The 15108-nt window shown below is 38.3% G+C and overlaps 1 protein-coding gene across 2 annotated transcripts in view; it reads right to left on the bottom strand.

The window, feature by feature from the left end:
• The window catches only part of ccdc50a (coiled-coil domain containing 50a), a 30977-nt gene extending 19480 nt beyond the window's left edge, over positions 1–11497 (bottom strand). The window contains exon 1 of one of the 2 annotated variants that reach the window (XM_039668693.2): positions 11218–11497. In XM_039668693.2, coding sequence (XP_039524627.2) covers positions 11218–11266 — 49 coding nt within the window. In that variant the 5' untranslated portion in view covers positions 11267–11497. The remainder of the gene's footprint in view (positions 1–11217) is intronic. The other variant, XM_039668694.2, reaches the window with a different exon arrangement.
• Between the last annotated feature and the right edge of the window lie 3611 nt (positions 11498–15108).

Raw genomic sequence — 15108 nt, 5'->3', positions numbered from 1 at the left:
CAAAAAAAGCAGAACAACTGTTTTCAAGATTGTATAATGTATATTATTATATATACATATAAATGTATAAGAAATGGTTTTTGAGCATCAAATCAGCATATTAGAATGATTTCTGAAGGATCATGTAACACTGAAAGCGTAATGATTCTGAAAATTTAGCTTTGACTATACAGGATTAAATTACATATTTAAATATATTTAAATTAGGGATGCATCGGCCACCATATCAGTATCAGCTGATGTGTGTTAATTTTAATGTTATCAGCCCAAAAATATGGTCAAAATATTAAAGCCGAAAAATAATGCATTATTTCCTTCAGCTGAGAAACTTCATAATGCGCACTGTTCGCCATGAATGATGGGTTTGAATTGCTTGAAATATGATTAGAATCACTTCAAAAAAGGAAAATACAGTTAAAGAGCAACATGTGCAGCGCAATTCAGTCACATAAGCTACATAAAATTATAATGAGAACATCATAATTGTGTGCTTGTGAGTGTGGCTAGTTTTAATGTTAAGAATTTTGTTTTTGTAACCAAGTTCTCAAATAATCAACAACTTTTTATTTAGATTTCTATAAAAAAAACATTTTTTTTTTTAAAATCTTACAGACCTCAAACATATTTCAAATACATTTAATATTAATTCCAAAAGAGCAGAAGGCTATATTGATATAGCAAAAATAAAAACATACAATAACAACTATATAGAATCATGTAGCCTATAGTTTAATATATTAATGTATTATTGGAGTTGGTCTAAAACTGCAGGGCAACACACAATGACCACATCAGTTATAAATATCTTGCGAAACTGAAACCATGTCGGCTCTTTAACATGATCTTATCTTCCTTTTTTATGTCTTAGCCAGGCCTGATTCTGCACCTGGCAGCCTCCCGGATATTGAGACACGTTTCTTAACACAGGTGGAGAAGCAATGAAATCGTGTGCTTAATTTGTGACTGGAAAAAAAAACTCCCTCAAGCGTCTGACACACGCTCTGATAACCTAAATCAGATAACAACAACTTCTGTATTAGTCTGCAAGAAAAACTGCATTACTGTTTCAGGGAATTGAGCGTAATTAATATAACCAAACACACGCACCCAGTTTCACACCATAATCAGACTGTGTGCTACAGCTGTGAGTGAATTTAGTGACAATTTGCACAATACTAATTTACCTATCAATTTTCACATCAGTCTGTGTTTGTACGCTTAGCTTGGGCGAGACATGTAAAGACTAGAGGATAAGATTAAGCCGTTGCTGCAGATTTGTGATTAAACACGTCGTCCATCTGCTGCTGATTAATATCTTCAGTGGCGTCCTGGACTAAAATAAATCTGCAGAACTGAGAGGATATACATAGCGCTAAAATGAGGAACCAATACCAAAATGTGCATTTCACAAACTATTATTTTTAGTCTACTGGTTGGTGAAGCACTATCATGGCATCTTAATGCCCTATATAACGGCTGAGTAACATTTGGCAGAAGGAACCAAGAAAGTTCTAGTGACAACAAGAACTCGGTGCTGACTGTGCATCTACTATGGGCTTCATCTCCATATGCATGGAGACTACTTAAAGGTTTTTATTCAGTCATCATATAAGTACAGCCTTCAGTACTGAGTCAGACTGGTCTGATAGACGTCTCCGTTTATCTTTGAAACACAAATGAAGTTAATTTAAATGAAATCTGAGAGATTACCGTCCCTCTATTCTTTGCATGAGACGTCACAAGCTCCAGCAAAGTTCTCCAGCAAACTCAGTAAACTAATCAAGGATCTTGCCAGGACGTCGCCAGTTTTTATACAAAAGTTGGTGTTTCGAGATGTAAATTACACGCCAGATAGTTGTTGTACTAACCAGATGAGATAAGCAAGCCCTTCACAGTATATCGTTACACGTCTGTCCAGTGATCATCCCATCACTCAAGGTAATTTCAACATTTGTTTGAATACAATGGGTGTATGATCATGTAATTAATCGTGTCTTTTAGTTAACCTGTTGTTTCGTCAATTAACGGCACCAGCTGGTTCGGCGAGTCAGCTGTTTGTGTTGTGAGGCCAACTCCGTGTCCTACCTACACGCGACGCTGCGACACACGATAAAAGGTATCTTTTTCATGTTAATCAAAGTTTTTGTCCTAACCAGACGCGACGGCGACACAAAAAGTTTCTAATTTAGAAACGGTTCCTATTTCTGCGACGTTGCTGTCACACACACTGTAAAAAAAATATTGATGGTTTAACTTAAAATTTTAAGACAACCAGGTTACTTACTTTTTTAAGTTCATTGAACTGGAAAAAGTGAGTTAATACAATGAACGAAGGAGAATGATTTAATCATCAGAAACTCAAAATTATATGTTATCTGAACTAAATAAATTATTTAAGTTGATTTGACAAAAGAAAAAAATGTTGTGATTACTAAACTGTAAAAAAAATACTGCTGGTTTAACTTAAAAAAGTAACCTGGGTTGCCTTCAAATTTTAAGTTGATTGAACTGGAAAAAGTGAGTTAATACAATGAAGGAGATTAATTTAATCATCAGAAACTCAAAAAAAAAAAGTTATCACAACTAAATAAATTATTATAAAGTTGATTTGACAAAAGAAAATATGTTGTGATAGCAAATCTTGAAAATATTTTTTACAGTGCAGAGATCTCATTGGATGGAAGTTCTGCGTGTCATGAATATTTAATCATCAAACATCGGCGAGGAACTGATTGTCGAAGTTCAAATGCATTAGGTTACGGTGCCACAAGCGATAACGGATAATTTACCTCAGATTTTGAAAGCATATAATATAGCGTTCAAAATGAATGCACTAAGCAAGCACCACCCGAGCAGTGACTGGCAAACAAGAAACAGCCACAGAAGGAAAAGCTAAAAGCTATCCAAAGCAAACATGAAAACAACATTGAAAGCATCCCATGAGATCTTAGCAAGGCAGCAAAACCAGCACAATTTTTAAGCCTGCAAGTTTTCCAGGCAAACATCCCCAACATTGCCTCCATGAGCAAAAAAGCAGCTGCAACACAACAAAATGCTGAATCCTCACACACGGAACAACTGAAAACAGAAACCCACAAAGACATTCTTCAAGCAAAAACAAACAGAAACCCGTGAGTGAGAAATGTGTCGTACCCGTTGTGTCTTCAAAACATGTGAAACTATTCTAAATTTTACAGTTGAACACTCAATTTTTTATAAAGATAATACACAATACATCTAACCAAATGAGAAAACACATTTTCACTAGTCTTTTGGGGTTCTAGGTGTATAAATAGGCTCAATGATTAAAAAAAAAACAAAAGTGAAAAAAAAAAAAGAGTCTAATGGCCAGTTTTCACGAACATTGGCCACTTTGGTTTCTAATGGCTTTTAGAGACACAATGTCATGTTGTTTAAAGAGTAGGCTAGTTTGTTTTACTCCTCAGTGGTCTCAGACTGAAAATAATTCAAATTAAATAAACAACTAGAAACCAACTTGTGGTCCTTAATTAACTAGATTAATTGATTTTTTGAATTTCAGCTGCTTACCAATAACTAAATCTGAATGAAAAGTAGTTTGTTTTAAAGACACCAATTGTCTGTTTACTTAAATGTCACTTCCAGACTAAGCAGCTTTTTATTGGCGAACATGACAATTCTGTGTTCAAAGTATAAATGCGCTGATACCACTTTCTCCAGAACGCGTCTGATACCGACCAATACTTTTAGTACTTGCCGATACAGAGTACCGATACCTGTATTTTCACTGCAAAATAATGAACCCACCATTCAAAAATTCAGCTAATCTGCACGGGCATTCATAAGCAATTTAAAAGTGAGGTGGAAAAGAGGGAAAAACTATTTGATGAGTACGAGTTCAAGACCGCAGTATATCGGACCTGATACTGATACTGGTATCGGTGCATCCTTAGTTAAAAGTTTAACAAACTAGAGTAGTCTAGGCAACACACTAGTATTTATTAGACTAAACTTAAACTGTGATGATAGAAAATCAAAACAGGGAAATGATTGGTCTCATGCTAATTTCTAGATTGTACATAGGCCTACTTCTATTGAAATGACTGCAATTTGCCATTGGAATTTCACCATATAAGTATAAATGTGACCGCAACTTTAGAGAGGTTAACCTCTTTGAATGTATTTAGGTTAAGATAAATGATTTCATATGAAATTATTAACTGTCCCAAATTGCTTACAAATACTATTATTTGGATTCGGTTTCTGTCAGAAATATAAGTCTTTTTAGTCTCAGCTATGTCCATTAGGCCCAAGAGTATAAAGGCTTTATGAAGAGTTTATGCTTTGCTTGCACATTCCTCTGTATGTATGTGTGTAAGTTCAAACATCTGGAGAGTTTCTCCCTCTCCCCTTTCTGTTCTTCTTTCTTTTGTTACATATAGAAAGTCTTCTAGGATCCCTAGGTTCTGAGGGTATTTTCAACGGATATTGACCATATTCGGAGTTATTATATAAATGTTATACAACGTATATATGATATGGCATGAGGTCATATATAATTCTATTGGATAAGACCAGATAACTCCCCTTGATATTTTCATATATATTTGCATGTCACATATGGGGAGGCTGAGCTATCTTTTCTGGCTCCCCCAGCGCTGGTGATTTTGATTCTGTATGGTCTGTTCACAACTCAATAAAAGGACGTGGAGGAAAAGGCACTTGTTGGAAGTCTTTCATTTCTAACAATTTGGGGGCTCGGTCCTGGGATTTCTCCAAGTGGTAAGAATTTAATTTTTTCTCTTTTAAAAGAAGGGAGAGAGTTGGTTCTTACTGTTTGCTGAGAAAAAGTTATTGTTGTAATTTTAGTGCCGTGAAGTTTTACCATATTTGGTAAAATCCTCGTAATCGATTGGGAGAATGGTTATCCTCGTGTTTGAATTAATGCGGGAAGAGCAAAAAAAGGAGGTCTGATCCCCCTCACTATTTTTTGTTAAATTGGATTTCTCCTCATATCGTTGCGGGATGACGTCGTTCCTCGCGTTTTTTTGATAAAAAGCGCGGGAAGAGCACAAAAGAGAATTGCTACCTCTTTTGATGTTTTGGGTTTGACCTCGTGTTTTGATAAATACGGGATGAACAGAGGAAATTGATCACTTTCCCCTGTTTTTTAGGAAGTATCTTCGCGAGATATTTCGAATAACTCCGTTCATTTTTTGAGGTTGTGAATAGACTATACATAGGCCTAATTCCCCCCCCCCCCCTTCTATTTTTTCCCTCCATCTCTTTGTTTCCTATCTGTACTAACAATTTGCCTTTGTTTTTTTTCATTTGACTATTTTGAAAAAATTGTTAACTCTGAATTAGAGGAGAAATTTTTGTGTGGCTTAAAATGGGAAATAAAATAAGTCCGCCGCTAATTGATGAAACGCCGAAAGATTTTATGATTCGGAATGATCAAGCATTTTTCACGGAACCATATCTATCAAATTTAGCTGGCTGGTCAGCTGGTAAAACACAGCTAGATCCGTTTCCTCGTGAAGGTTCGTTCAAAGATGCATACATGCAAAGTGCTAAAGACATGATTTTTGGAAATTGGGGTGATCCAAATTGGGATTTTGATTATATGAAACGATCCTATAAAACATGGGAAACGATGAAAAAATACTGGAATCGCGGACCGGAGATAGATAAAACTGCAGAAAGAAATAAAGATCAAAAATCTTCTCCCTCCCAGGGTGCACTCAGTGCGCAGCCTGATAGAGAGACGCAGACCGCTCAAAATCCAGTCACACAGAGTGAGAGAAAAAAAAGTTTCTCTCACACTGCCGATGTAAGCGTCCCCCACCCTCCTAAATATGAGTCCATTCAGACTCCAGCAGTTTGTGAGACGCCTGTGAGAAATAAACTGTATCCTGATTTAAAGGCTGCGACTACGTTTCCTTTCGTGGAAACTTCAGACGGCTTTAAAGTGCATCCGTTGCCTCTTGCCGACGTTGTAGCTATTTGCAAAGAACTTCCAGATCCGACTAAAACTCCGCATCAGTATGTTTCAGTTTTGAAGCGACTGACAGCTTACAGTCAATTGACAGGGCGGGATTATCGTTTCATATTAACTAAAACACTCCCTGCTGAAATTACTGAGGAAGAATTAATAGAAGAAATTGATCTGTTACGCCCAATACATGACGCGCCACCGGCCCGTAGTATTCTGATCAGAGATTCAGAACCTGTTGATTTGTCGCGATCTTTTCGTGGAGTTCGCGTGATGGATGATTACGATGATTACGATGTTGATTGGGTGTGGGCCAATGCAGGTAAACTTCAACTTTTTTTAAACAATTAACAACATTCTTGATGAAGTTGTCATCTGCTAAACAAGACATCTCCCATGCAGCTAATACGAAACAAAAAGCTGGTGAGAGTCCAGTAGCTTTCTTTAACAGATTTAAACGTGCTTGGATTGAAGAATCTGCCATCCCTGTTGATGATGATAATTGTCAGTTGTTTGTGAACACGTTTCTGAACAATATGCATGACGAGACTGCTCAATTAATTCGAATCACCACGAATAACTTTTTAACTATGTCAATTGATGACCTTGGCAAACGTTTGCGTGAGCTTTCCTCTGCAGGAGCCTTTGTCTCCTCCCGAGGTAAGACTCCGATAATGTTGCAGGTTGATGCCTCAGCTCCGAACCGTCCGGTCGGTTATAGACCAAAACCTCTAACATGTTTCTGCTGTGGCAGCACAGGGCATGTGGCCAAGTTTTGCAGGCAGAAGTTGGAAATGAAGCAGGCCAATAGGAACCAGATGCGTCGACGCTCTGATGGCTATAGGCCAAGGCCCCAACCTTCGTTCTCTCCAAGTCAGAAGCAACAGCCTGTGTATCAGACTGAATGGAAACGTGCATGAAGGGGCCCGCAGAATCAAGAGTCTGAGTTTTCACTACTTTCGATTCAATATCCAAATAAATCACATGTTTTGCCATTTCTTGAATTGAAAGTTGACCATAAACCATATGTCTTTCTGATTGACAGTGGTGCCTCTGTCTCCTCCCTAAGTTCAAATGTGTACTCAGGCTCCGTCACAGGAAAGAAAATTAATTCTGTGGGCATAAATAATGTTCCTGTGAAATGCGATTTGACACCATCTTTACCGATTACCAGTAATGACGTGCCGTCATTGTTTAAAATGCATGCTTTTGCAATCATACCGAATTCACCATTCTGTCTATTAGGTAGAGACTTGATGCATAAGCTAGGTATGAAATTGGAATTTGAATCTAACTCTCTGACACTTCTGTTTCCCGCAGTTTTCTCCATTACGACCGATACAGGAAGTGCTCTTGTTGAGGATTCATCTGCAACTGTGCTGACACCGGAAATTTCGGGTGTCAACCCTCAATTGTGGGCGAAACACAAAGATGACGTAGGGTTAATAAATGTTCAGCCCTATAGGGCGAATTTGATAACCACTAGGCCTGTGTTTCAAAAACAATACCCACTTTCAAAGGAAAAAGAGGAGGGAATTTCACCCCTCATTGAACAATTCCTGAGTCAAGGCATTCTGATCCGAACTCATTCACCTTATAACACACCAATCAATCCAATTAAGAAAGCAAATGGTTCTTGGCGTTTAACACAAGATTTGAGAAAAATTAATGATTTGATAAAACCACTTGCTCCGATTGTGCCAGATGTGCAGAATATAATAAATTCAATTCCTTCAGCACATACATTTTATTCTGTTATTGATTTAAGCTCAGCCTTTTTCAGCATTCCTGTTGATCGTGACACTCAGCCATTGTTTGCATTGGTATATTGATGGATCCTGCTTTAAGCCAAATGACAGTACATATTTGTGTGGTTACGCTATTGTTGAATTACCTGATAAAGTAATTGAAGCGCATTCACTGCCATATAAATCAGCACAAGTTGCAGAACTGATTGCATTAACAAGAGCTTGTCAATTGGCTAAAGGTCAGTGCATCAATATATACACTGACTCCAAATATGCGTACGGTGTAGTCCATGATTTTGCTAAATTATGGGAGGAAAGAAACTTCAAAACCTCCGACGGAAAACCAATTTCGCATCATAATGTTGTGGCTGAACTGATTAGTGCAGCACAGCAACCATTGAAGCTTGCAGTTATTAAAGTAGCTGGTCATAAAACAGGTGAATCTGATGAAGCCAAAGGAAACAGATTTGCAGATGAAGTAGCAAAATGGGCAGCAAAAGAAGCAATATGTAGTCCACATGTAAGTGAACAAAGCAATGAAGTGCCGATGATGAATTCGTCGTTGATTAATGATTTGGATGTTAAAATACTGCAAGCAAATCCTACTCAAGAGGATTTGACTCATTGGGCAGCCAATGAAGTGAAACCAGATCAAGCTGGTATTTTAAGAGATAAGCAAGGTAGAATCGCACTACCAGCATCCACAGTTGTAATGCTGTGCAGACATTATCATGGTGTATCACATGTGTCGAAAGAGAAAGTGATACAAAATTTGAATCGATCATACTGCATAGCCAATGTTCGAAGAAATACTTTGTTGATATTGGATGCTTGTCTAGTGTGTGCTCAAACCAACAGGCACAAGGCAATCCGCCATGATGCTTTACCGCATCCAGAACTTCCGTTCCAATATTTACAGATTGATTTTACACACATGCCTCCATGTGGAAATCACAAGTATTTGCTCGTGATTATTGATCGATTTACTAAGTGGCCTGAAGCTTTTCCATGTGGAAAAGAAGACGCGAAGACAGTAGTAAAGATTCTTGCAAAAGAAATTATACCGCGCTTCGGTATTCCGACCGTGATAGCAAGCGACAATGGAACTCCGTTCACTTCTAAAGTTACACAATTATTAGCTAAAGAGCTGAAAATTAATTGGCATTTCCATATCCCGTACCATCCGGAATCTTGTTCGAACGCCGAACGACTTAATAAAACGATAAAAGAACGTCTAAATAAAGCGTGTCTAGATACGGGAAGAAATTGGGTTGATTTGTTGCCTGCCGTACTGACGGAAATAAGAATGTCTCCGTCAGCCACTACAAAAATGTCTCCATTTGAAATTCTCATGGGTAGACCTTTCCCGACCCCTTGGGTCAGAGGTCGCGCTGGCAATCTTTCCACAGGTGACACGGAGGTGATCATCGCAGATTATGTGGATTCCCTTGTTAGAACGTTAAATGGCATAAATGGTGATGTTTCTCTCTCTCTCCCTCTTCCCTCAGAAAAGCCAACTCATCCCTTTGTTCCAGGACAGTCGGTGTTGGTGAAGTGTCTAAAACCCACAAAGCTTGGGGAAGCGAATTATCTTGGGCCTGCCACTGTGATCGCTGTGACAAGGACCGGTGTTCTGACTGACCTCCAGCCGCAGTGGATCCATGCTAGCAGAGTGAAGGCAGCCCCGTCCCCAGGGAGCGTATAAGCCTATGTGGAGGTGGATATCCAGCACTTATCGAAAGGAGAACGAGGAAGAGAAGTAGACGAAAAAAGAAAAAAAAGAAAAACGAGATTGCTGATTTAAGTTAGCAATAAGTATCATTGAGTCCATCAAGTCATGTTTGCACAGTCGCTTTTATACCTGATTGTGCTAAAAAATCTGCTAATTTACACACAAGCGCTTATAAGCAGTGGTAATGAAACTTGGTTGGATGCTGTATTATCCGATTTATTAGGATGTTGATTTATCGTGCTATGAATACTTTCGTATCCTCTCAATATTCTCTAGCGAATAGAACTATCAAGTATTAATCATTTGAAGGAAATGTTTGATTGAAGGATTTTTTCGTGTATTATTCTGTAATAATGGACATGCTGATCATGTGATATGATAATTCTGTTATATGATAACTGTCATTATCAAAGGGGCCATTGTCAGAAATATAAGTCTTTTTAGTCTCAGCTATGTCCATTAGGCCCAAGAGTATAAAGGCTTTATGAAGAGTTTATGCTTTGCTTGCACATTCCTCTGTATGTATGTGTGTAAGTTCAAACATCTGGAGAGTTTCTCCCTCTCCCCTTTCTGTTCTTCTTTCTTTTGTTACATATAGAAAGTCTTCTAGGATCCCTAGGTTCTGAGGGTATTTTCAACGGATATTGACCATATTCGGAGTTATTATATAAATGTTATACAACGTATATATGATATGGCATGAGGTCATATATAATTCTATTGGATAAGACCAGATAACTCCCCTTGATATTTTCATATATATTTGCATGTCACATATGGGGAGGCTGAGCTATCTTTTCTGGCTCCCCCAGCGCTGGTGATTTTGATTCTGTATGGTCTGTTCACAACTCAATAAAAGGACGTGGAGGAAAAGGCACTTGTTGGAAGTCTTTCATTTCTAACAGTTTCTGACCAATAAATGAATCTGAATGAAAATTAATCCGTTTTAAATTGTGAATTTGGCCTGTCCTTAACCTTCTCGGCCATATTTCAATTTAAATCACTTATTTTATATGAAACAATAATAATAAAAATCAATATTCTGTCTCCAATTACTATAACTGCTTATTTCATTTTTTTTTTTTTTTTAGACCAGTAGGCTAGTTGACTCTGAACCTCAGATAATAAACTATCACACACAGGATTTGGGGGAAGAAATGACAAGGTCTGTAAATACTGCCACATTAATCCTCCCTAAGCATTAAAATTAGTGGGGTTGAAATCCTGCAAAGCAAGCTTTTCCTTTAATAACAAGATGATCAGCCACCAACAGCTTGGGTTGCACCAGTCATCTTCAGTCATGCTGAATCTCAACACATGTGCCAGAATTCACATTGCTAACAGCCAATACACATTACACACCACACCAACTAAAGCTAATGTTAGCCACTCTACGCCATCTATATTTGAGGCAAAACAGGCCATAAATCAATCGCTTTCTCTTTCTATATTAGTTAATAACGGCGTTTCTCACCGCTGAGGACTCAATGACAACAATGCTCTGTTGACGGAAATATTTCTGTATATGTTATAAAAGATGACCAATTTACTGAGCCATTCATAATTGAACCCAATGTAATCATAGTAAACGTTTTGAATAATCTGACAGGACACAACGGACATCTCTGAATGAAGCTCGCGCTCGTGTCGTTCGGTAAATGCGTTTCTCTCTGCGCGAGACAAACGCGTGCCATTCGCCTGTTTGTTTTATCGCAAACACACAATGTCTCGGCACGCACACCATCGTCTTCATCTTCACTCACCCTCTTTTACGCCAGGCAGGTTGTTCTTATCAATACTAAAATCAGCCATGTCGTCAGCGCTTAATGTTTCTTTGGGGTTCTGAAGGTTATTGTTTGACAGACTAATGGTGGTTTCCGTCAGATTGATAAATAAATCCGATCGATGTCTTCGGTAATGTGTCGCTCTGATTGGTTTATGTCGCAAAGCGATGTTTCTTGTCTGTCCGTCCCTCCCTCTGTACAGCAGATGAGCTCACACGCGCACACACGAAACTGAGGAAAAGCTGAGCAGTGTGTGTGTGTTGTTGTGTATGCTACTACGGATAGCAGGGCGGGACATGCCACGCAAGCACGCGCTCACATTCTACAGTGAAGCGCGCGCACGCGAGCAAACAAACGTAACACACCCACTGAACCTCATGTCCGAAAAAGTTCTAGAACTATATAAATTTAATGAATGAATTAATTTTATTAATTTTAAAAAAGGCGGCATCTCCTTATGGGGTTCCAGGGGTATAATCTCTTAGAGAATATTTTTGGAAAAATAAACCATTAAATGGCTCTTTCTGGAGAGTGCTGTGCAAAGAATGGAGAAATTGAGTACATGATCAAGATATGTGAAAAAATGCATAAGATACTTTGCATATTCCACTTTGGAAAATGTGTGGATGTCTGGTTTTCATTAAACCGAGAAAAATGGAATTTTGTTTTATTTAAGCAAAAGGTACGCTAAAACAACGTATTACATCGACGTTAAACCACGTTAACCGTGTTAACCATAACCTTTTAAATACTCGACCTAGTAGTTCCGTTAGCAACGGGAAGAAACTCCTGTAACTTCAGTGCCCAACCCATATCACGACAAGACGTGACATAATCACGTTGGTCCATTTTGGAAAACGTGTAGATGTCACGGTTTAGTTTAAAATCAAAACCATAAATTTTTGGAATGGTTATGCTGATAATCTGATATGGAATAAAATCTGGAAACTTCCTCATAAATATTTAGTCACAAACAAAATCAAAGAAATTTCCCTTAAACTAATTTATAAATATTACCCAAGCAATCTTTATCTTGTAACCAGATTTAATTGTGATATTGATACATTTTGTACATTTTGTGGTCTACATGATGAAACTTTTTATCATTTATTTTGGAGTTGTCCTCATTCAGTTTGTTTTTGGTCTGATTTCTGCTCCTTTATTACGGCTCACATCATGCCCAGATTTCAACTCTGCTTCAAAAATGTGTTATTTGGTTTTTTCCTTTATGACCAATCTTATCGTAAGGATTACTACCTAATTAATCTTCTTCTTCTGTTAGCTAAATTTAGTATCCATAAATGTAAATTTGGTGGAAACAAGCCTTTGTTTTTAATTTTAAGAGCAGAAATTCAACAATACCTAAAAACAATACTGGGTTTAAAAAATAAGAAAGCTGCAAAATGTGTATCTATATGTAAACATTTTCACATTTTTGTTTAACTTAAGTTTGTCACTGCTTTGTTTGTCTTTTCTTGTTTGTTTGTTTTTGTTTTTTTTATTTAGTTTATTCAATGTACCCCTGACTGTAATTGTAATTCTTGAAATTCAATAAAAAAAAAAAAAATAAAAAAAAAATAGGACTATACTGCCCTCTTGTGTCAAATTATATTTATTTTTTCCGACAAATAAAACCAAACCTGCAATAAAACCCCATCCAATTCACCCTTAAACTCAACAGATTCAGTGGCTCAGTTGATAAAGCGTTGGGCTTTAATCAAGAAGATCTGTGTTCAATTCCCATACTTGCTTACGTTCAATTGTTGTGATTATTTCAAACAAAGTGGCCAAAACAACATTTCTTCAACCCGGTATCAAGACAAGACGTTGGTCCACTTTTGAAAACGTGTAGATGTCACAGTTTAAACCCCCTCAAACGTGAAACTTACACTTAAACTGAAACTTACCATCACGACCTATTGGTTTTCATTAAACCGAGAAAAATGGAATTTAGTTTTATTGATGATCACTGAGAAATGGTCTATTATTTAAAATGCAAAAAACATTTATTATTTTCAAGGTGAAAAGGATTCATTTGCCTCGATCCACGCCGAAAAAACGTCTAAATGTCACGTTTTAAATGAAGCAGCCTAAATAGTCCACTTTGGAAAATGTGTAAATGTCACGGTTCAACCCCCTCAAACGTGAAACTTACACGTTTGCGTTAACAAGCTCCAGTGGAGAGATATCCAGATGTTTATTCGCCTCTACCATAACGACCTATCGGTTTTCATTAAACCGTGAAAAATGGAATTTAGTTTTATTTACGTATTTTCTTAGCCCTCCCTTTTGAATGCAACTTTCAAATTATTCGACAAAAAATTACATCCTGAGAAAAGTGGATTTCTGGGGGTGAAACCCCATTGACTCCCATTCATTCTGCACTCGACCGCGAGCGCCCCCGCATGGACAGAGACGGCTTACTGCAGCCAGTCCAGAACCCGGAAGTAACCAGCCAGTGCCAATTCTCTTCAATTAGACATTCTCTGGCACAATGCAGTGAGGCAAGTACCGTTCTCCTGGCAACCGCCAAACCCAGACTCGTCCATCAGATCGCACAGACAGTGTGATTCATCACTCCAGAGAACACGTCTCCACTGCTCTATGTCCAGTGACGGCATGCCTTCCACCACTGCATCCCACTTGGTGATGTTGGGCTTGGAGGATGCAGCTGCTCAGCCACAGAAACCCATTCCATGAAGATCTCTACACACTTTTCTTAGTTCTTGAGCTAAGCTTAAAGGGTTAGTTCACCCAAAAATGAAAATTAAAGGATTAGTTCACTTACACATGGACATCTTGGATGACATGGGGGTGAGTAGATTATCAGCAAAAGTTTTTTCAAAAGTGAACTAATCCTTTAAGTCATTAATTACTCAGCCCCATGCTGTACCAACCCCGTAAGACCTTCGTTCGTCTTCGGAACACAAATGAAGATATTTTTGATTAATTTTGAGAGCTGTATAACTACCACATTGGCTCCTAAGGGACTGCCTCTTGACGGCCCAGAAAGTCAATGAAGAAAATGTTTAAATATCCCAAGTGACTACGATTTCCATGACGCATGCGCGAGATTTGCGATCTGCTTACACTACTTCAGATCGCAATTCTCGCGCATGCGTCGTGGAAATCTAAGGAAGTGTCGTTTCTGGCCTACAAGGAAGAAAAGAAATAGTCGAATAAACTCGTTATTTTTGTTTGTTTTTTCGCACAAAAAGTATTCGCGTCGCTTGATAAACATATAGTTGAGTCACGGTAGTCACTTGGGATATTTAAACATTTTCTTCATTGACTTTCTGGGCCGTCAAGAGGCAGTCCCTTAGGCAGCCAATGTGGTAGTTATACAGCTCTCAAATTTAATCAAAAATATCTTCATTTGTGTTCCGAAGACGAACGAAGGTCTTACGGGGTTGGTACAGCATGGGGGTGAGTAATTAATGACTTAATTTTCATTTTTGGGTGAACTAACCCTTTAAGGCCACACATGTTTGGAGGTCTGTAGCTGTTGACTCTGCAGAAAGTTGGAGACTTCTGCGCTCTGTCGACTCAGGATGCGCTGACCCGCTCTGTGATTTTACAACGCATTCTCATCCTTTAGCGTCATATAGAACGCTATATGACAAAACGGCGCTATACTACGCACATGGCACCCGTTATCGTTATTATAACACGCGCTGTGAGGGCTAAGTTTAGGTGTGGGGTAGGGTAGTCTCATATTACGCTAAAGGATTTATGGCGTCTTGGGTTCGCGTGTTATATTAACGATAAAGCGTGCCATGTGCGTAGTATAGCGCCGTTTTGTCATAAAGCGTTCTATGTGACGCTAAAGGATGAGAACGGGCGGGATTTTATGTGGCCTATACCACTTGG

This window comes from Pimephales promelas, chromosome 2 (genome assembly GCF_988280905.1).
Source record: "Pimephales promelas chromosome 2, fPimPro1.hap1.1, whole genome shotgun sequence".
NCBI classification, from domain to species: Eukaryota; Metazoa; Chordata; class Actinopteri; order Cypriniformes; family Leuciscidae; genus Pimephales; species Pimephales promelas.
This window is presented reverse-complemented; position numbering and strand designations above follow the sequence as displayed.